Source organism: Periophthalmus magnuspinnatus, chromosome 18 (assembly GCF_009829125.3).
Source record: "Periophthalmus magnuspinnatus isolate fPerMag1 chromosome 18, fPerMag1.2.pri, whole genome shotgun sequence".
Lineage (NCBI taxonomy): Eukaryota > Metazoa > Chordata > Actinopteri > Gobiiformes > Gobiidae > Periophthalmus > Periophthalmus magnuspinnatus.
This window is the reverse complement of record NC_047143.1, coordinates 4,611,598-4,633,992: the sequence shown is the minus strand read 5'-3', so window position 1 is coordinate 4,633,992 and position 22,395 is coordinate 4,611,598. Positions and strand designations below refer to the sequence as shown.

At 39.7% G+C, this 22,395-nt stretch overlaps 1 protein-coding gene across 1 annotated transcript in view; it reads right to left on the bottom strand.

Annotated features, from left to right (window-relative positions):
• The window catches only part of shroom4 (shroom family member 4), a 73,498-nt gene that overhangs the window by 37,571 nt on the left and 13,532 nt on the right, over positions 1 to 22,395 (bottom strand). The window contains exon 2 of the mRNA XM_033984098.2: positions 11,824 to 11,975. Within this exon, the coding sequence (XP_033839989.2) occupies positions 11,824 to 11,975 (152 nt within the window). The remainder of the gene's footprint in view (positions 1 to 11,823; positions 11,976 to 22,395) is intronic.

The following is a 22,395-nucleotide window of genomic DNA, read 5'->3' as shown; positions in this document are numbered from 1 at the left end:
GCAATTCAATTAAACACATTTACATTAACATGCAGAGGCTGAGTGGTTAGCATTTCGTTGTCTATCTTATTACAGAACCTGCATTTGTAATTTTGACCTAAACATATTACGAAATGCAGGGGGATCAGTTAATCAGTTTATATTTTTAGTTTTATTCTTTGGCTGTGTCTGAATCTTCACTCTAGTCCCTAACCCCTCATTCACTACACAGCCCCGCACTTTTTAGCGGACTCTATAGCGGCTACGACTTGCAGCTTACCACTTTCGGGTCCCTCGGGTCTTTCAGGTCTACAGGTTAATCTCCGTTAAAATGAATTTCTGTCACAAATAATGAGCAAATTGGACTGGCACACAAATATTTATGGACTAATAATAACCATACAAGTTTTTGTAAAGCTGAATCTCGCACAGTGGACTGGATTATTTGATTTTTGTCTGAGATGTGGAAATTATCGCTCTTTTAACAGCTCAAGCTAAGGTAAGCGGCTAATGCTAGCAACTTTACACCATGACAGTTTATTTAAGCGTGCTCATAATTCATTGACCAAACCAGCACTATCTATCTGCTTCATTCAGACGTGTTGTGTCCAGTTAAAGACCTGTCGTTGTGCCGTTTTTATGACTCTCAATGCACAATTCACGGGAGTCTATCTTGACCGATCTAGTGACCAATAATGCCTACTACTTTTCAAGGTGCATTGTGGGAAATTTTGAGTGCTACGCGTTCAGCAACTGAACATTCAGCCACAACTAAAAAAGGCATGACCCCTAAATAGTGCCCTAAGTAGAGAATAGTGTAGATATTCGGACGCGGCCTTAGTCTCTTGTTGCAAATATAATCCCAATACCCCAATAAATCAGAAAAATCACAATTGGATATTTCTCATCCAAAATCATGAAGTCTCATTATGAAGCTTTCTTTTGTTTCTCCATAAACTCGTTGTCTATTCGTCTTTCGTCTTTAGCACCGTTATGTTTGATAACAAAAGTCCACATGTAAACTCGGACACATCCTTTTGTCTCCAGTGGAATATGTGAGCGTAAACATGGTCAGAGCCTCATGTTTTACGGAGTTGGATCAGAGGAGGTCTGAGAGGAAGAGGGATCGGAGGAATGTCAGGAATGCCCATTGTTCAGACCAAGGGAGAGAATGGGGGCATGGCATTGTTTCTCAGGGAGTCTTGGCTCAGGAGTCTCCAGTCTGGTCCTTGGTCTGGTTCTTGGTCTGGGCACTGGTCTGGTACCTGGTCTGGGCACTGGTCTGGGCACTGGTCTGGTCCTTGGTCTGGTCCTTGGTCTGGTCCTTGGTCTGGTCCTTGGTCTGGTCCTTGGTCTGGTCCTTGGTCTGGTCCTTGGTCTGGTCCTTGGTCTGGTCCTTGGTCTGGGCACTGGTCTGGGCACTGGTCTGGGCACTGGTCTGGTCCTTGGTCTGGGCACTGGTCTGGGCACTGGTTTTGTCAGGATCTGTTCCAAGTCTGGTCTTTGTCTAGTCCGGGTCTCGTCCAGATCTGGGATGGGTCTCATCCAGATCTGGACCGGGTCTAGTCCACTGAATTTTTAAAATTTATTTATTTATTTTAGATAATTCCAACAGAAAAATCCATCGTGAGCTTTTCTATCAATCATATTTTGACTGCACATGTGCGACAGTTACCCACAGTATGTCTAAAGCTTTTTAAAGGCAAAAAGCGCTGTCCAGTTTCACAACACAAATTTAAGCACATTTTAAAATTACAATAACAATGGTAATCGTCTGTGGGGTTTGGGTTGTTGATGCAGTCTTCCTGAGGATGTGAGACAGGCCTCTACTTTGTCCATGTTTAAATCCAGGCATTAAACGGTTCTGTTTAGCTCTCCATATGATGTTTTTTTTATTCTGCACGCTTCTCTTTTAATGTTAATTTTATCATGATTATTTATGTTTTGATGTTAATGCCTTTCTTATTCTTTAAAGCACTTTGAATTATTTTGTGTACGAATTGTGCTATACAAATAAACTTGCCTTGATGCCTCTTGGCCTGGACTCCATTGAAAAAAGGTCTTTGAATGTCAGTGGGACTTTCTTGGTTAAATAAAGGTTAAATTAAAAAAATATAGTCTATTCAGTTGGTAATTCAATCCAGCCATTTAAGATATCAAACTGACCAAGCAATGTTATGCTTTCATATTGTTCTTATTAAAATTGTCTGGGTGCTTTCTGTTTTCCAGGATGCAGGAAAACTTTAACAGTAAGCACATATATTTGCCAGGGCCCGCAAACCCCGCTTTGACAGCCCAAACTGCACTTCTCTGCTGGAGTTTAAAAAAACAGAGTCCGCATGTGGCAGTGAACGCTCCACGGCAGCAGCAGCAGCTTTGGGGGTCTGAGGTCTTCCAGGAAAAGATACAAACCAAATGTTTCACTTGAACGAGAACAAACAAGCAGTGAAATTGAACCCGCAACCTCCTCCAGTCCAGACACCAGAGAGGAAAGAATGTAAAATAATTTTGTCCATGTAAAAGCAAAAAGAGGCAGTAGCTTTATCAAGCCACAGGAGGTCATGCGCAGGGATCTGCAAAAATATTGAAATATCGCTTCATTTAATGATACAGCATCGATATCGTGGGTTGCTGCATTGATATATCGACAAGAGTATTTTTTTTGTATATTTTACCAAATTATTCTGTCACAGCGCTACATTCGTGAGGCTTGGATAGAGAAAAGAAACTCGTTTATGCAGAACATTTGACATTTGATTCACCATTTTGATTATTAAAATAGGCTGTCCCTGTTACATGTAAATGTGGAGCTCATATAAGCTGTGGATGAGAAATATTGGCCATTGTAACAGTCTGATGTGTTTTTCTAGTTGGTAAAATGCACAAAACAAAACGCACTGTAATAATAAATTAATTTAATATTTATTTTTTGTGAAAATGGGGTTGTTCAAGTGTCCCGAAGGCCTTTATTTTTCACTGAATTGTATCAAATCAATTAGAAATATATCGTATTGTATCGAATCATCAGTGCAGTGTATCGCGATAAGTATTGTATAGTGGCCTATGTATCGAGGTATGTATCGTATCGGCAACCTCTTAATGATACCCCGCCCTAGTCATGTGTGCACTGACATCTGAATAAACGGAAGGGCATCATGCTTAAAACCTCAGTCCTGGATTAGTGCTGGACCCTCTCAAAGATTCCAAGACTCTTCTATATGTCTGGTCACATGTTTAGATTTGAAGGGGAACCATAATTATTTCTTTTGTTTCTATGGGGTCATAATGTTTGGTTGGACCAGGGCCTTGTAATGTAAATGTATAGGTAAAACTATTTGGGGCATGTTATAAATACACCTGGCATTATCACAACATACGAGGGTTCAACTTAAAATCTGCTCATATGGACTGAAACCATTTGGAGGTGGTCTGGGCAGAAAATGGCTCTAGAGTAAGATTTAATATAAGAATTTAAACTATTTAAATAAAAAGACAAAGAACACACAATAATGAATAACTAATCAATTCTAGGCCTTCATTTTTAAAACAGCGACACATTTAAAGGTGCGCCTGGAATGTTCCACAGTATGTCATTAAATTTATATATTTCCAACATGCCCAGTTACAAATCAGATCTGTGAAGAGGCGACCCCACTCAAACACAGTAACAATGCATGGTTTCTTTTAATTTTTTTGTCTTTTTTGATATTTTTCAGCAGTTCAAACTAATGTAAATGAACGTATGATAAATAGGTTTAATGCCATACTGTGGAACAAGCAAAACTAACATCTCCGTGGAGACATGCAGGTGAAAAGTTACATAGTGCACCTTTAAACAACCGATATGTCTACATTTAAATTTCTTCATGTTGTCTTGTGAATTTAGGGCTGCAGTCCTTTAACCATTTAGTCAGTTGATGTTTTTTTTAGTCGAGCAAAATTTGTATTACAATAGGGTAATCATTTTATTTTGATTATAATGATTTATGTGAGACAACAGAGAAAGAAGTGAAGGAGTGAGTGAGTTAGGTGAAGATTTGGGTGTTTTGGGTTTTTTGGGGGGTATTTTTATGCAAAGATGTCAACTAAATGATTCACACATTTAATCTTCTAGCACTTTTTTCTGTATAAAGATGTGTATATATATAGTTGTTATAGTTGCCTTGTAAGTGCAGTTTTGGTCAGATACATAGAGATACGCAATAGTTTTTAGAGAGCTTTTACCACGCCCCCTTTTAGCCGACTAATCCATCAGCAGGATATGTTTTTAGTGAACCAAAAACATCTTTAGTCGACTCCAGCCCTTGAAAAGTTGCTGGTTGTGAAGGGTGGGTCAAATGCAGAGAGCAAAATTCCTCACATGGAAAACTGTAAATGCAGGAATCTTTGTATTCAGTGTCCCTGTTGTTTGCATTACTCTTTCTCCAGTAGTTTATGTGAGTTAAGATGAAAGAGTGAGTCAAACTTGAAAGTCCTTTGTCATTAAGTTGTTTATTCTGCCGTAGCTTCATATCAGTGTCTTTAATTATGCTTTCTGATTGAACCTGTTCATGTGTTAGACTATGGTCCTTGACATGTGTTCAGCCACGTCAACTTTTCCACCTGCAGTTTATAATGTTTATGGACTACAGTGGTCTTTGTATGACAGACTACATGTGGAACTGACCATAATGTAAAAACTATTACCTGGGATTTAGAATAGACACTTCTCAGATACTTTACAAAATGTGAGTCTGGTCACTGTTAGATCTCCCCAAGTTCAGATCGGCTTGACTGACAGGTGGATTAGCCAGTCAGCGACATAAAACAAAACAAATATGCCTGATTACGAGGAAGAATTACGTGTGATCAAAGTGCTCCTTCATTGATCATGTTTGGTGGGATTCGAGACGCAACGGAGGGTATGGGGACCAGACTGATATTCATCTGTATCGAAAACTGGATTTGCTAGATATCACGGTAAATGCAACAACATACAACAATGGTGCAGTCAAATTGAGGTGTATTCGCTTCATGAGGCTCAACTTTGAAACATACAGCTATTGATTTTAGCCTCATTTACACTGCTTCACTCAGTGTTGGAACAAAGTGAGACAGCCATTGCACCCTTTATTCTCCGCTCCAAAGATTATTTTAAGATGCAAAATTGAAATATCAAAGTTAAGGCATCCTGCTTTTACAAGGGCATGAATAATCAACACTATGAGACCTTTATCAACCAATTAAAATGTATTTACTCAATCATTGTCTACAGTTCTGTACAGTGTGAATTCTCCCTACAGTAAACTGCTTTTGTTCTCGCCTGATCAACACATCGCTCAGGACAGGAAGTGGGGCGGGTCCAAACAGGAAGTTCTGCAGTGGCGTTGGAATGCGCTGGTTTACGTCTGGACTCTGGACACACACATCTAACAAAAGGTCGCGAAAACAGGAAATACTAAAGAAGGAGCACGTCCGGGTCACGACGACAAAACATCCCAAAACAATGTTCCCGTCCGAAAAAATGTGTGGGGAAATTATCACTCGGAGATCAGACAATAACTACTGCTGTGCAAGCAAAGGATAAAGGGTCTAAGCTCTGCATTCAGCACGGCTGCACCATTTGCTGAGATTGACAAGCATTGCGATTGTGATTAGATTTGCAATTTATGTTTTAATAACAGAATAATTGACAAAAAGACTGAAATATGAACTGACACATATCACATATCAGAACAGGTGTACAGATCTAAACTACAGGGTTAGCAGTTTATATGTAGAATAAGAAAGACATTTTGTTCGTAAAGGAAATTATGGTACTTCAAAAACTGCAGCCTTTGTGATTTGCCAACTGCAATCATCCAAATTGTGATTTTGATTGCGATTGATCTTGCAGCCCTATAATGAGTCTATTATCAACTTTGAATCATGACATTTTGGAATCCTGGGTTTGTTGAAATCCTCATTCATCTGAAACTGCATGGGCTGTGAGCCTCTTGTATTCACTTGGCTTGTTAAAATTCCCATAAACTCCCCCTCAGAAAGGCGGCTCACAGCCCCAAACAGTGTGGTCTTCTCCCCTGTCCTGAACTGAACCAGGGCCAGTGAATTCCTGCGGTTTGCCAAATTTAGCCCCTGGCTCCATTCCGGCCTCCAGAAGACAGAGCAGGACAAAGCAGCCAGTCTGAGTCAGAACAGGGAACGGCTTTGAGGTGAAGATGGTGAAACTAAAATGATGAGTTGCGTTGGTGCTCCGAATACTGCTACAACTACTACTGTAAGGCCTGGCTTAAGAAATGTTTTTTAAGGAGAAAACTATATATTCGCAAGTAAACTTATCAGTAGAGCTACAGTCCTTTAGTCGCCTAGTCAAAATCTACAGTCGACTTATTTTATTTAGATGAAGGACTTATATGGGACAACAACAGAAAGGAGAAGTTAGTCAATGAGTTAGCTATAATAAGGCACACCAAAGTCTTTAAATAAATGCATTGTCACAGGTGACAATTGTGTTTATAGTAGTACTATACCTATATCAAACTATAATAATATAGATTGATATAGGTATAAACTATAAACTTGTATTTGCATGATTCTGTGGTTGGCTGCTCTTGCTGGCACATCGAGAAGCTTTTAAACTTTTAAACTTTTATGTTACATTTTTTACTTAATATTTGGATATTTGACCAACTCAGAAGCGCAGCATGTACAATTTAAAGGACAGAAGTTAAGGACTATTGGACGGTGTGATTTGAGCAGTTTGTTTTTCCTGTATACATGCCGACCCTGCTTGAAGAAAGCTCTGCTAGCCAGCTAGCTCTGAAATGCTGCAGACTTTTCACATGGCTATCCCAGTTGCGGAACACAGAGGACAAAGAGGGGACACACTTTAGTCCTGAGGCCTGCTACATCACCAACTGCCCTGACACAGGATCTGATGACACTAAGTGTTGAGCTGGACTGAGCCTTTTGTTTGAGCTTTTCTTTTATTATTGCATTCATTCAATCATCTTAAATTACCCTTTGGGGACAAATTAAGTGATTTTGATTGATTGATGAACCCCTGTGTTGGTGTGGTCTTGTTAGTACAGTTTGGATCAGATGCATTATCGTTTTGAGAGCGTTTGTCGCTCCCTCTTTTTAGCCGAGTAATCGATCGACAGGACATGTCTCAAATGGACCAAGAGTCTCTTCAGTTGACTATAGCCCCTCTGTTGACTGTAGCCCTTCAGTTGACTACAGCCCTATTTAGCAGAATGTGCAACCTTTAACAATGTCGAAAAGCTGTTAGCGTGGTCTAGACCGGAGCAGTGCTAAGAACATGGGAACTTTCTGCCTTTTAGTTTCCATTTGTTAAATCCATGGAAATATACACTGTACACGAAACCCAACTCAGCTCCAAACCTCAGCTCCTAACGTAACATAAGAGACACACAGAACCGCTTTTTAGTCACGTTTGCTTCCTTTTCTTTTACATTATAATTATGTTTTTCCACGTCTGCTCTCACACTCAAAAAGACCATTGATTCTGAATGGGGCCACTGTAAAAATGCCATACCAGCAGACCACCATTAACTTATTTCCATGCGATTTTAAACCAGGGTGGGGTTAAGTACAAATCATTAAATGTAATATAGAACAAGTGTGTGGAGCCGAGTTTGACAATTATGAAATAAAGGGGCTCTTCATTGTGGCCTGTATAGTATTGCTCGTTTTCAAATGGTATCACAACATTCTATAGGCCAATATTATTTTATACAGATAAGGGGGCCAAAAAGAATATTGTTTAAATCTAGATTTCTGATGTAATACAGTGAGTTCTTGGGTCTAGTCAATAATAGAAATGATCAGGTTCAACATTTGTGAATTTACTTTTTAGATATTTCATGACAAAGTAAAATGTAATCAGTGTGGAAAACTGACTAACAGATGGGTTCACCCTATTAGGTAGATATTTACATTTCTGTATAAATTGGATATTTTTACAGAATAACTGAGTCTAAAGTGGACCAGCATGTACGCTCTAATGATCTGAGGAATGCTGTGTCAGTATCTGCCATGTGTCTGAGTGTGAGGGGCTTTCCCATAGACACTGAATGTGTGTGTATGCAGAAAGTGGTCTGAGGCACTAGCAAAGATCCAGGGAGATAAAGTAGCCAGAGGTTTTATTAAGTGGATTCGCGTCACAGTAACGGTATTTCGGGCTATTTCTGGTGCACAGATTAAGGTATTGCTTGTACAGTCACATTCTTGCATGATGCTCTGGTTGAGTCAACAATGAGTCAATATGACAGTATAAGTGGCAGCACTGAGCAATGACCATTCTCAAACTAGACCCCAAGAAATAAAGACAGATTTTCAAAACGGTAACAATATAAAACCATAAATGGCATTGAGGCTGACGGTGTCAAGCAAATCCACACTGATACCTCTCAGTATTTTTATACAGAAGTATCAGTCTGATCACCACTCCCTTCATCACATCTTGAGCCAGAACCAATGATCGTCCAATCAGATTTGTTTATTTCAGTGACGCATGTGACACAAAGGAGCTCATTGGTCACTCAGCATTTTGAATAAAATGACATTTCTCTCATCTCAGATTAGTAAGAGTTTAGTCCTTTGCTCTCAGATTCTGCAGAAATCCGTCATGTTTTTTTATCCTATGTGATATATTTTTTCTTTTTTTTTTCTCATAAGCAGCCATATTTGTTTTGATACAGCTGGACCATGCATGTCCGCGATTGGCTAATCCACTTCACTCACGCCCATCTGAACTCAGGGAGATTCACAGGTGAAAATACTGACATCTTCATGAAGCACTGAATAAGTGTAATGGATCCCAGGGAATGGCAGAAGTTGGTAAAAAGACACATTTTCTATTTGAGTAAGAATACTGTGACTTTAAAATGATAATACTCAAGAAGAAGTAAAACGTACTGATGAGTATTACTTAATATTTAGGATTAACAGTTCAAATGTTGAAATTTCATTTTGTCAACATAAAGCTTTTGTCACTTGTAAACTTGCTCATAATGGAAAGAGCAATCAAAACTTTTACTCAATATATTGTACAGTGTAATAGTACTCTTGCTTAAGTAAGAGTGGTGTTTCACTATACAATAGATTACTCAAATTGAAGTAAAAGTATGAAGTTTGAAAACAGCAAGTACAATTTCTTCAGAAATTATGTCCCTGATTAAGTTTACAAATAACTGAGCAGTTGTTCAGCTACCAGAAGAATTTAACACATTTTGGCTATAAAGTGGTAAATATGTAGAAGTAAAGTGTCACATGACCTAACAATAATTGTGGTGTTTAACAATGTTTTAACAGGAATTATGCCATTTTACTTTTCCACTGTGGAATGACGTCTGAGCAGGTCCAAAACCACACGCACCTTCATTGCACTACACTAATACTTGCTTTGACAGACACCTCAATGGCACTATAAAAAGCAATAATAACTTTATTTTCTGGCAGGAAAACCTCAACTCAAATAACACATTTTTTTAACATTCATTAAGTATATGCAAGTTTCACATCTGTTAGGTTGCGACATGTCCTTACCGGGTAGCACTGAGCAAACACTAGTACTGATTAAGAAAAAATCTGAAATTGTGATTAATCTGAGATGAGAGAAATTTGAGTCAGTGAAATTAAAAAATCTGATTGGACGATCATGTTTGGTTCTGGCTGGAGACGTGATGAAGGGAGTGGGGACCAGACTGATATCCCTCTGTCTAAAAAATACAGATAGACCAGTCTGCCATTTCACCATAAAAAAATAGACTATTTTCTTCCTACAAAAGTCTACAGAGTATTTGTTACAGACTTTGCCATTTTAAAAGCTCTTCAGATGATTTCAAACACGAGATGGATGTTGAAAATGATGCCTTGCCTTTGAGAGAATGAATCAAAAATACAATGGATTTAGAAAGATGTGTTAAACTACGGGGTAAAACATTTTAACCTCAACTGAATCAAGAATAGGGCTGCGTACCATTTAAAAAGAACTGTACTTGATTTCTCCCATGCATATGAAATTGATCATAAATGGAGCTCAATTACCTTAACACTCCATTGATTGCACAGCCCTAGTACAGGTCCTTTTAAAAACCTGTCTGAAGCCTGGTACAGTAGAATGCTGTATTCTTGGCTGGCTCTGCAGTGTAATTTTGACAGTGGAAAAAGCCCTTCGTCTGGAGCCACTTGTAGTTAGCACCTCTTCTATAAACACTGTTTTTATGAATGACCCGAGAGTGGACGGCCTTCTGACACTTTGGCATGAAACTTTACTCTGTGGTAAATTAGCCCGCCGCAAGAAACGTCTTGGACAAAGCATTGGTGAAAAGGAGCAGATTTTGTTTTGTAAAGAACAAATTGTGAGTACTCTCATTCTGAAATAAAATTGCACATTTAAAAGACGCTGTACCAGACTTTTGCTGTCTTAAAAACGTTAAGAACAGAACTAGGGTTGTCAAAAGTATCAAAAACCCACATAGACTAGTATACGTCTACAGACCACTACAGAACCTACCGGGACAACAAATATAAGACTACATGCTAAGCAAAAAGAAAGTATTATGATTTAATGTTGAAAATCACATTCTATTGGCTAAATCTTTTTTATTATCATCCTGGTATCGGAATAAAGTTTGAAATTTTAGTATCATGACAACACTGGTTTGCAGTGGTCCAAAGTTATTCCTCACTTACCTTATGCATTCAGAGCATCCTAATTATTCACCACGATGAGTTTATAAGCACGTTTCACAACATTCAGAGACCAACAACTACCATGCTAATAGCACTTCCCAATTATTGGAAAATAAATTGCTTTCTAATTAGATGCAGACTGCAAGCTTATTTTGACCTCAAGCCTATCTGTACTGTGGCAAGACGAGGTTTGCTCAGATACATCACGAAAAAAAAATACGCACAGGACCTTTAATGCTGTTCAAAACATATCAACTTATCGTACAGTAAATTATCGATAGAATTTTTGTGGGTCAATATTCATCATGAGTACTTTTCCTGTGCATTAGTGGGGCATTTTTGGTTAAAATAACTTGTAAGTTGTATGCAAACTAACTACTACAGTGTTTCATTCTGCTATGTATTTATTACAGTTCATGTTTTTAATTATACTGTACATATAAAAGTTTTGTGTGATAACCCTGCGTTATGGTGATTGTGTAAGTGGCATAAATTAGCTTCATTATCATTGTTTATAGTCTACATTTTCACAAGAATACACAAGGTCACACAAAGGTCAAATGTATCAGGACAAAACATCTGTAAAGGAAGCCCATACATTCATAGTTTATCTGTTTTTGTTTTAAATGCCGAAGTTGGTGCAAAGGAGAGACTTGTCAGCTTCCTGGTCTGATACCTGGAGGTCGAAGGTGACTTCCTGTGCAGCCTTCTTTATCTGTAAACACTGATGATACGCAGGACTTTGTTTTCTCTGTCTCTGATTTGGGGCTATTTGATAAAAAGCGCTGGTTCAAAGGGTCAGAACTCCTCGAAACGATTTCAAACACAAGACGGATGTTGAAAACGATGCTTTGCCTTTCAGAGAATGAATCAAAGACTATGGTTTTATTACGATGGGTTCAAAATTGTGAGGTGAAATATTTGAACTTCAACTGAATGAAGAATAGTACAGATTAAAAATACTAGTGCAGCATTTAAATAATAATAATAATAATAATGCATTTGTCTTCCTGTCGCTTTACATTTTACTCCACACTCAGGTGAAGTGTCTTGCCAAAGGACACATGGGTTTTTGCCACTGGCGCCCCACTGTGGCATCCGGTATTCCCAGCAGCCTCTATTATGACGTATAGCTGAGTGTCTTACCTGCGCACGGTGAGCTTGAGGACTCTGTAGGAGCCTTTGATGAGGATAAGTGCCTCCTGTCTGCTGCCGTAGAGAACTGTCCCGTTTATGGTGATGAGCTCGTCCCCGACTCTAAGCCTCTGACACAGGGCCGCCTTCCCCCCGGCTTCAATCTGAAACACAGGGACAAAATAGGGTCAAAACAAGAACCAGGGATTCTTAAGTGTTTCATCTACATCTTTACTTGTATATATTTTATTTTACTGATATTTCAATCGTTTGGTTTTATTTAATGTAATTATTTAACCTTGGAGCAATTTGCACAGTATTACACTTTGTTAAGGTCACAGCCAAAACTGTCTAAAAATCATATCAAAGTTGTTATAGTTCTACATTTTTGCAGTTTTTGTGCAATAGTTGAAACTCAACCAAGAGATTTACAAGCATGATTGAGCACTTTACAGATGGATCACAAAAAATAGCATCTGATTATTGTTACGATGAAAATGGAGGAAAAAAGTAGTATATTCCTTGTGTCAAATGTCTAAAAGTTTTTTTTGTTTTGCATTAACTGAACTTTATGTGCCAACTGTATTAAAATATCACAATATCGTTATCGCAATATAAAACATAGTCATTCAATATTGCATCCAGCCCTAATTTCAGTCTGGTTGCAGCCCTAATAAAAGACCTATTCAACTTATTATTAGCTACATATCTGCATTATCTATTTACCAGTGCTTAGCCTCTGCTGATAAAGACCTCAGTCAGGGCTGGCTGTCGTTATGCCACTGAACTGCTTTGAACTCCATTTTCTGTCACATTTTGGCAACTCTGTCTGGTAACCCATATCAACAGTGTTCAAAGTGCAAGTTCCGACCATAATAATCACGCCACAGAAAAACGTTAAACTGGAGTGCGGGTCAGGCGGCAGTGAAGCCAGAGGAGTGAGCACATTCCTGGGATACTTTTTAAAATGTGGAGGAGTTTTGTGGAAATTTGTGTGAGGCAAATAATGATAGTAGATAGCAGAAAAATCCCATCAACACAACATAGCTGTGCTCCCTAGATACAAGGTAAACATCAAAATCAAATATAGCTTTTACTGATAACGATTATAATCCTGATTTATTCTTAATTACAAAAATCACTGGACTTGATTGCCAAGTTGTTTAGTTATAATTTAATATTTGGAATAAGAAATGCCCTGTTCATATAGTAAGAATGAGACAAACTTGGATATATCCTCTATCTGCAGGTTAATACAGGTAACGGCCAGATTTGCAAAGTAAACTGTTGTTGGATGTTGCATGGGTTATTGAGTAAACCATCCAACATGGCTGCCCCTCTCCTCTGTATAATCTCACACTGCTCTCCCTGGAGTCTGACCTAGTTGTTTCTGGTGTTTTGTTTGGTGCCACTTTGCTACAGCAGCTCCAGACGTGGGTGAGGTCAGTGAAGGCGCTGAGCATAATGAAGCCTCTATGTTCTAGCGCTCTCACACACCCTGTTAAATTTAGACTTTACTCAGGCAAATTCTTGACATTTAAAAACATGGGAATCCCCGAGGTCGTCAACACCTGGCAGTCACCGGACAAGCCCCGCAACAAGGCCCTCTTTAATCAACAAAATACTTGGAGAGAGCTCTGCGCGATTAATCACAATAACAATTTGAATGGATGCAATTAGAGAATCACAAAGGCTTCGGTTTGAGCTACCACAATTTCCTCCGCGTGCAACTAACTCTCCTGTCTTATTCTGCATCAAAACTGCTAACCCTGCACTTCAGATGCTGTTCCACCTTGTGATGTCATGAAGCGGTAGTTTTCAAGTTAACAGCTACATTTTGTCTAGTAGATATTAACAATTAAATGAACTGAAATTATCCAAATGATTCTAGTGCTGGTGTATGGACTTTAAAAACACAATGGAGCACTTCCTGTATTACTACATGACATCACAAGGTGGAACAGAGAGAAGAACTCAGCCTAAATATGCAGGTTTTGTGTTAAACATGATTGAATGAAACAAAACACAACACCACATATGTTTGTGATGAGGAAACAACATTAGAGCATAGATCAGAAAATGGTGTCACATGGGCCCTTTAAATACAAAAAAAACAAACATGGGAATCCCCAAAATTGTTTGCAGCAGGTTGTTGACGCATAACAACACATTAAACCGGGCTTTCTTTATTAAAAAAAACACTTCATAAAAATTAGTTGTGGAAAACATGTTTAGCTTATTAGCATTGCAAACATCTATAAAAACAGCAGGAGATGTAGCAACGGCTAAAACAACACATCTGTTAGCTAGCAGGCAGGGCTAAACATTCAAAACCTGAAATTAGCAAAGGTCGTGCCTGGGAAAATCACTACTTTGGGATAGACCAGATTTGGGAATGTTAAAAAAACGTAACACGTGTAGCCTCCACCGCGGCGAAAATCATGGGAGAATCCAAACTTATTTCTGCAGTCGGGGAAAAGATGGCTCATTGGTTTTGACTGTGGAGATGTAAAAGTATTTGATGTTGTTTTAACGCACATGTGCAAGAGGAGGAGAGGAGAAGGAAGAGGGAAGAGGAGAAGAAGAGAGACAAGGAGAGGAGAAGAAGAGAGACAAGGAGAGGAGAAGAAGAGACAAGGAGAGGAGAAGGAGGAGGAGAGAGAAGGAAGAGGGATGAGGAGAAGAAGAGAGACAAGAAGAGGAGAAGGAGGAGGAGAGATGAGAAGAGGAAGAGAAGGAGGAGAGAGGAGGAGACATAAGGGGAGAAGGAGAGACAAGGAGAGGAGAAGAAGGACGAGAGATGAGGAGAGGAAGAGAAGGAGGAGAGAGGAGGAGACATAAGGGGAGAAGGAGAGACAAGGAGAGGAGAAGGGGGAGAGACAAGGAGAGGAGAAGAAGAGAGACAAGGAGAGGAGAAGGAGGAGGAGAGAGAAGGAGACATGAGGGGAGAAGGAGAGACAAGGAGAGGAGAAGGGGGAGAGACAAGGAGAGGAGAAGGAGGAGGAGAGAGAAGGAGACATGAGGGGAGAAGGAGAGACAAGGAGAGGAGGAGACCGAGGAGAGAGAAAGAGACATGAGGGGAGAAGGAGAGACAAGGAGAGGAGGAGACCGAGGAGAGAGAAGGAGACATGAGGGGAGAAGGAGAGACAAGGAGAGGAAGAGAAGGAGGAGAGACAAGGAGACATGAGGGGAGAAGGAGAGACAAGGAGAGGAGGAGACCGAGGAGAGAGAAAGAGACATGAGGGGAGAAGGAGAGACAAGGAGAGGAGGAGACCGAGGAGAGAGAAGGAGACATGAGGGGAGAAGGAGAGACAAGGAGAGGAAGAGAAGGAGGAGAGACAAGGAGAGGAAGAGAAGGAGGAGAGACAAGGAGACATGAGGGGAGAAGGAGAGACAAGGAGAGGAGGAGAAGGAGGAGAGACAAGGAGAGGAAGAGAAAGAGGAGAGAGAAGGAGACATGAGGGGAGAAGGAAAGACAAGGAGAGGAGGAGAAGGAGGAGAGAGAAGGAGACATGAGGGGAGAAGGAGAGACAAGGAGAGGAGGAGAAGGAGGGGAGAAAGAGAGGCGGAGGGATGGAGGACGAGGAGAGAGAAGAAGTGAAGGGGAGGGAGGAAAGACAAGGAGAGGAGAGATAAGGAAGAGGAGGAGAGAGGAAGAGAGACAAGGAGAGGAAGAGAAGGAGGAGAGATGAGGAGAGGAAGAGAAGGATGAGAGAGGAGGAGAGAAGGAGAGAAAAGGAGAGAAGGAGAAGGAGGAGAAATGAGGAGAGAAAGAGAAGGGAGGAGAGACAAGGAGAGAGGAAAACGAAGCTGAGAGAAGAGGCGAGGAGGAGACAGGAGGAGCTGAGGAGAAGGAGGAGAGAGTCGAAGAGAGGAGAACAGAGGGAGGAGGAGAAAGATGGCGAGGAGGGGAAGGAGGAATGAGAAGGAGAAGGAAGAGGAGGAGAGAAGAGGAGAGAAGGAGAGAGGAGGAGGAAAGAGCAAGGACTATGGTCCTTGAGGCGTGATGACAAGAAGTGAGAAGGAGAGAGGAAGAGAGCCGGGGGAAGTGAAGAGGAAAGAGGAGAGCAGAAAGAGGATGAGAGAAGTGAGGAAAGAGAAGACAGGAGAAGAGAAGAAAAGGGAGGAGAAGAGAGAAGATGAGGAGATCACAAAGAGGATGAGAAAGAAAAGAGGAGAGAAGAGGTTAGAGAGAGAAGAGGGAAACAGCGGCTGATTTGTTTAGTGGAAGAGATGAGGAGAGAGGAGGAGAAAAGAGGAGAGGGGAGGAGAGAAGAGAGGAGAAGAGAAGAGGGAAACAGTGGCTGATTTGTTTAGTGAAGAGGTCTAGGATCACGAGAAGGGTCAGTGCTGTGTCTGTGTCATGTGAAAAGTGGGTTAAACTGACGGCTCTGAGTCGCACGAGGACGAGGCATGTGCGCCGGAACACACTGGGGCTGTTTGACTGGGCAAAATCATCTGGGAAAAGTATCAAATTGCAAAGTTTCTGATAAGACTGAACCCAAATACTTCAGTGAAATTTATTATTAACTATTGGAAAGTAGAAGAAATGTTTTGAAGAGTGAAGAGCTTATATTGTCAGAAAGGAAAAAAAAATGAGGTATTGAGTTGGCTAGATAAAAGTTAAATGTAAAATCAGTCAAATCAAGAAACCCCTTCTACCACCGCACATAAAAGTAGGGCTGGATAATATATTGTGAAAATCGTTATTGCAATGTCAGGGCTGAAATGATCCAAATGATTCTAGTGCAGATGTATGGAGTTTAAAAACACAGTGGAGCACTCCCTGTATTACCACATGACAAACATATTTTACCCAGTTTGACCAGCAAATGAAGGTATGTGTTGTTTAAATGTTAGTGCTAAGAGGCCCTGACCCCACCTGCACAGGTCCACTGTTCGACCTGTGGGTCAGTGACACCGATGCAGGAAATTCAATACTTTGGTGGAAACTTCTTCACCTCCTCTCTCCTCTCACTGATGCTCTGTCTCAGTTCTGAGGGTATGTAGGACTGTAAGATTAATCGCAAATGAATCAGCAGGCTCACAATACCCATACGAGAGAGAGAGTGAGTGAGGGAGATCATATCTGATCATATCTCCTGCCGTTGAGACTCTCAGCTGCTATAGTGGCTCCAGGAAAACACAAATGCATGTGGGCCAGCTCAGAGAGGAGAGGGTACACATGCTTCTGAGATGTCAACAGTGGATCTTCAGTTAGAAGCGGGGAAGGAGCATCTTGATGTTGTCTTATCTCCTTCTCTGCAATGGAGGTTGCTGATGTGGAGCCAGTAGTCGATCTTCTCGGTCAATCCTTCAAGAAGACAAGAAAAGACTTTCTGTTTGCAGTGCAAGTCTCGCTCTTAGCATCTGTAGCATCTCCCTCTTCATCCACCTGTGCATGACCACAAGGCACAACCTCCTTTAAGGCTGGAGCTTTTGTCTGTAGTTTTGCAAATGTGCCTTGCACTTCTTCAGGAGACAGAAATAAAAGATTTAAATCTGTGGTCTAGGGCTGAGGACATGCGTTCTTTTTCCTCATCTCTTTTTTTCTCATCTCTTTGAAAGGTCTTGATAGACAGCTCCCTTAATCCCTCGAACCAGAGGAGACTCTTCTTCAGTGCAGTTCATGTCTCTCAGCAGTTGGACATGAAGAGGGGCAACCACTGAAATGGTGGGATTCTTTTCCTTGCACATGATGTTTGTTGGCACAAGCCCTGGCCTAAGTGCTTCCACTTGTGCTTCAGCACTTGAGATGTCATTCTCTGTGCAGTCTGTCACATTCTTCATCACCTCCAGAAAATAAAAAAAGAATAGAATTCTAAAATCTTAAATAAATTAATACCTTACCACTGTTTTGGTATTTATGAATTGTATTTATGATATTTTACTAATGACTGAGGTAGTGTTTTATATTTAAGAGTGTATTTTTAATATGTGTACATGTTAATGTATTATTACTTACATTGTAAATATATTTATTATATTATTATTTATTGCATAGGGTAAGTTGATGCATTGGTATTTAATTACAAACACATTTATTGTATCAATTATCCACATTACACACACAAATAACCACTATATTGTGAACTTTTCTCAGCTCACTCAAAGGGCAGGGACAGCTGGAGACCATCAGACACTATTCTAACCCACAGGCAGGTCTGTGATGAGCTTGTGATGGGGGTGGCCAAGCAGCTTCGGGTTTATTCGGGCTTCTGCCTCAGTTGTGCTGAGATCTTCCTAACTTTGACAAGTGCCTTGGCAAAAGCAGGTCCTTTTGGAGCATGTTGGGATGATTTAATACATGGGCAGAACATCTCACATGTTGGTAGCCTGTTAAGTCCATTGCTGCACACATGTTGGACACATTGTTCCTTGAGGACCACAGGCTTCTCATCGTCAAGATTCCACTAGTCTACTGCTGCTTTAACTACCTCTAATGTGCGCCCCCCGGTGTGCATTTCACACAGTGCTCTGGTTTGTAGTACATACGAATTCATTTCCCAATCGCCGAAACTCAAATCTAATCGCAGTGCTTGTCAGAAAAATCTGAATTAGATATTTTTCCCAAATCGTTGATCCCTAGGAGGAGGAATGTCTTACACTTCTGTGATGTATTTACCGCTGGCACAGTTTGGACAGAGCCTCCTTTGACTCTCAGCTCAGGCTCCAAAACAAACTATTCTCTCAGCTGGTATTTTTGCACCAGGCCGAGTCCACCGATGCCCATTTGATTATAGGTTTAGAGTGGGTAATCATGCCTTGTAGAAACTTTAAAAGCACTGCATTGGAAGGAGTAGGAAAATGTGTAATTGTGATTTTTCAGACAAGCATTGCTATTACAGTTCAAATTATGTTTGGATAGCAGGATTCTAGTAATATTGTCAACATGTCCAGGAATTTTAACATTTGAGAGAAGACTGAAATATGAACTGATAAACGAATCCAAGAATCCCACGCATGTCTGTAGAGGTCTAAACTACAGGGTTAGTCACTTTTACGCAGATAAAGACCCCATGGAGACACATTTTCTGGAACCAATTCCTAAGAAATAAGGATAAGGTTCAACATTGAGAAGAGAATGAATTTACACTAAAACATAACATGAACCTTAAGACGCTATGTGGTTCAAATGTATTCCTCACTTACCTAATGCATTCAGAGCATCCTAATTATTCACTGTGATGAGTTTATAAGCACTTTCCACAACTCTCAGAGACCAGAGTGGAGTTCTGCCATCATGTTAATGCTAATAACAACATCAACTAGCATGCTAACAGTAATTACAGAATATGTTTGTACAGATCTAAATCACAGGGTTAGCTGTTTTTATGCAGAATAAAACCGAAAATGTTGGTGTTTGTGAAGGAAATGTTTTTAGCTTTTGTAATTTGCCAATTGCGTCCATTTAAATTGTGATTTTAACTGAATTTATTTCTACTTTCGGCCCCCTCTTCACAGGTGGTCCTTTTTTTAATAACCACAAAAACACGAGCTCAGTTCCATCTCCGGGTGAACGTGATGATCTTCGGCTCAAATTAAAACCTGTGGAGGGATTTGACTTTCACTGCTCACCCTCAGCTCTGATGAGGTACATGTTCTGTGTATTTTTCTGCAGATTTTAGATGATTATTTAAGTTGTGTGGTTCATACAAGACCTCCACAGTTGTGTATTTTCACTGTGGGTAGTACTCCCACAAAGAGAATATGTATTTCAGATCTAATTAAAAAATCACCCTTACGACGTCTTTGGTGTACTGACAGAATAATGTCCCAAACTTAAAAGGTGCGCTATGTGGCATTTCTGCTCGTCTCCATGGAGATGCTTTGCCTTTGGGATTAGATTTGCAATTTATGATTCTGTTCAAAGTTTAGATTTTAAAAATACTGAAATATGAATTGACAAACTGATACAAAAATCGCATTTCAGAACATGTTTGTACAGACCTGAACTTATGCTACTTCAAATACTGCAGTCTTTGTGATTTGCTAACTGCATCCATTCAAATTGCGATTTCGACTCCATTGCAGATTAATCTGGCAACACCTGCTAACATGTGGTTAACCTTCTCCTGTTTGAGGATATGGAAGTCATTAGATCCGGCGGGGCCACTCTGACAAAGGGAGAGGTCAGAGGTCGTCAGCCTGTAGGGGGCAGCGTCAGTCCAAAATGATCCATCAAAGTCATGGAGTCACAGTCGTATCACTTTATCTGAGCCAAACATTAACTCTGAAGTGCACCGAGCGTCCTGGTCCACTCTCCCTCCTCTCCTGACCTCCCAGACCCAGGACAAAAGACTGTATTGTTCATTATTCAACTCCTCAAATTCAGGACATTTCACCCTTTCATTTTTAGCCTACGCTGCTGTTCAACTAGTTTTACAACACAAGTTACACTGGGATAAAGTTTTAAAGATCGCGTTATAACTCAAAGCTCCAACTTCCTTTTGAAATTGCAATTTTAATGGGTGCAAATTATCAATCGCAAAAGACTGAAATTTATCTAACTTTATTTTGCCCGTCATTAGACCAGTCACGATAACAAATTTTGAAGTTTGATATAGCTGAAGTAAATATAGATGGTAAACGATAATATTGAAACTAATTTATGGCACTGACACAAAAACCCATGAGCAGATTTAAACCACAAAAAACTATTCTAAATCTAAAATATTGTTGGAAAAAAAACATGAGCTGCAATAAATAAACAGCAGAATGAAACACTTAAGTATATAGTTTGCATCTGCAGTGAGTCATAGATGTTATTAATTCAACCTTCTACAGCTCAAATCTTATCATATAGCCAAAAAACAACTAAAGATTTCCCACTAGTGCAAAGAAAAAGTACACAAGATAAATATTGACCCCCCAAAATGATTGTTCCTCTTGTCATTTATTGAACAATAAGTCGATATAGTAATTATCATGACAGGCCTACTCATCATACACAATATCCTACATTTTCATTGACTGTAGAGGTCTCAACTATAGGTATAATATTCTAAAATGCTTGGGATTCTGTAATTTTTTAATTTATCAGTTCAGTTATGAGTTGTTTTTATTTTTTTATTAATCTAATCACAACTATTCTGCAATCTAGACAAGTTTTGGTCCTTGTCTACATTATGGTAGTTAACAGTTATGGAATCACTTCTATGTATGTCACAACTGCTGCCCGTGTCCAACCAAGAAGTACAACTATAAATCTCACCTAGACAAAAACTTAATAAAATGAAGTTAATAAAAACAAAATAAACTTAGACTGAACTAGGAAAGCTTTCTAGTAAAATCTTAAATACAATGATGTTTTAGTGAAATATGTAGTCCAACCTGCCATATGCACATGTAATTGCCTCCTTTGCCTTTGCTCTACCATAAATCTCCTTAGTCTCATTTTGACAGATAGATTTAAACACAGGTTATTTTATTGTGGTTGTGGTTTTCATGGTGGTTTAAAACATCACATCATATTGAGGCTTTTTGAAGCTTTCTGATCAAAATGTGCTGATGGTGGAGAAGCTGTTTGCTTATGTTAACTGGCTGCTCTAATAATCTAATAATCGTTCTAATAGGCCCTTTCACTGCGGAGGTGACAGGCCGAAGGACGGAGGATACATTTCCGCTCGGACCAGGTTTTGTCGTTGTGTCATTAAGAAAGACACTTAACCTGCATTGCCTAGTATAAACGTGGTGTGCGTGTGAATAATCGGTGATGGAGCCGATGGTGCAGCCTTGTTTCCATCAGTCTGCCTGGGGCAGCTGTGGCTACAATAGTAACTTACCACCACCAGAGTATGGAATGAAGGAATAATGACTGCGGTGTACCGCTTTGAGAGGCTTTGACAAGCCTGTAAAGCACATTACAAGTGTAAGGCATTATTACTATTTTCAACTGGCAACAGTCATGTTTTTGGGGTTGAATGATGTCACCAGTTTTAAAAGCTATTATGAAAAAGTGATTTCTCTTTTGTTGATTTATACTTGATTTAAACAGAAGATGCTGAACTTTGTAATTACTGTAAAATATTGATGTGGAAAAAATATCAAATTGCAATTTTTCTGACAAACATTTTGATTACGATTAGATTTGATCCAAGTTTTAATATTAGGACTCTGTTCAAAGTTCAAATTTTAAACACGTCCAGAAGAATTAGCAAAAAGACTGAAATATGATCTGACAAACTCATACAAGAATCCCATTTCAGATCATGTTTGTACAGATCTAAACTACAGGGTTAGCAGTTTTTATAGAGAATAAGAGGAGATTTTGTTGTTAGTGGAGGAAATTACAGTACTTCAAAAACTACAGTCTTAGTGATTTGATACTTGTGTCCATTCAAAGCCATTATCCATTTGACTGCAGTTAATCATGAGGTCCTATCAACTATTAACCACGTCAATAAATCTCTAAGTTAAACAGCTTAACGCAAACAAAATGATAAATGCAGCTAAATACAAAAACAAAATGAGACTGTATAATATAATCTATTCATTTTACAAAGCATTTTGTCAGGGATGTGTTTCAGGCATGTCCCACTGGGAGCACCCAGGACACACTGGAAGACCCAGGACACACTGGAC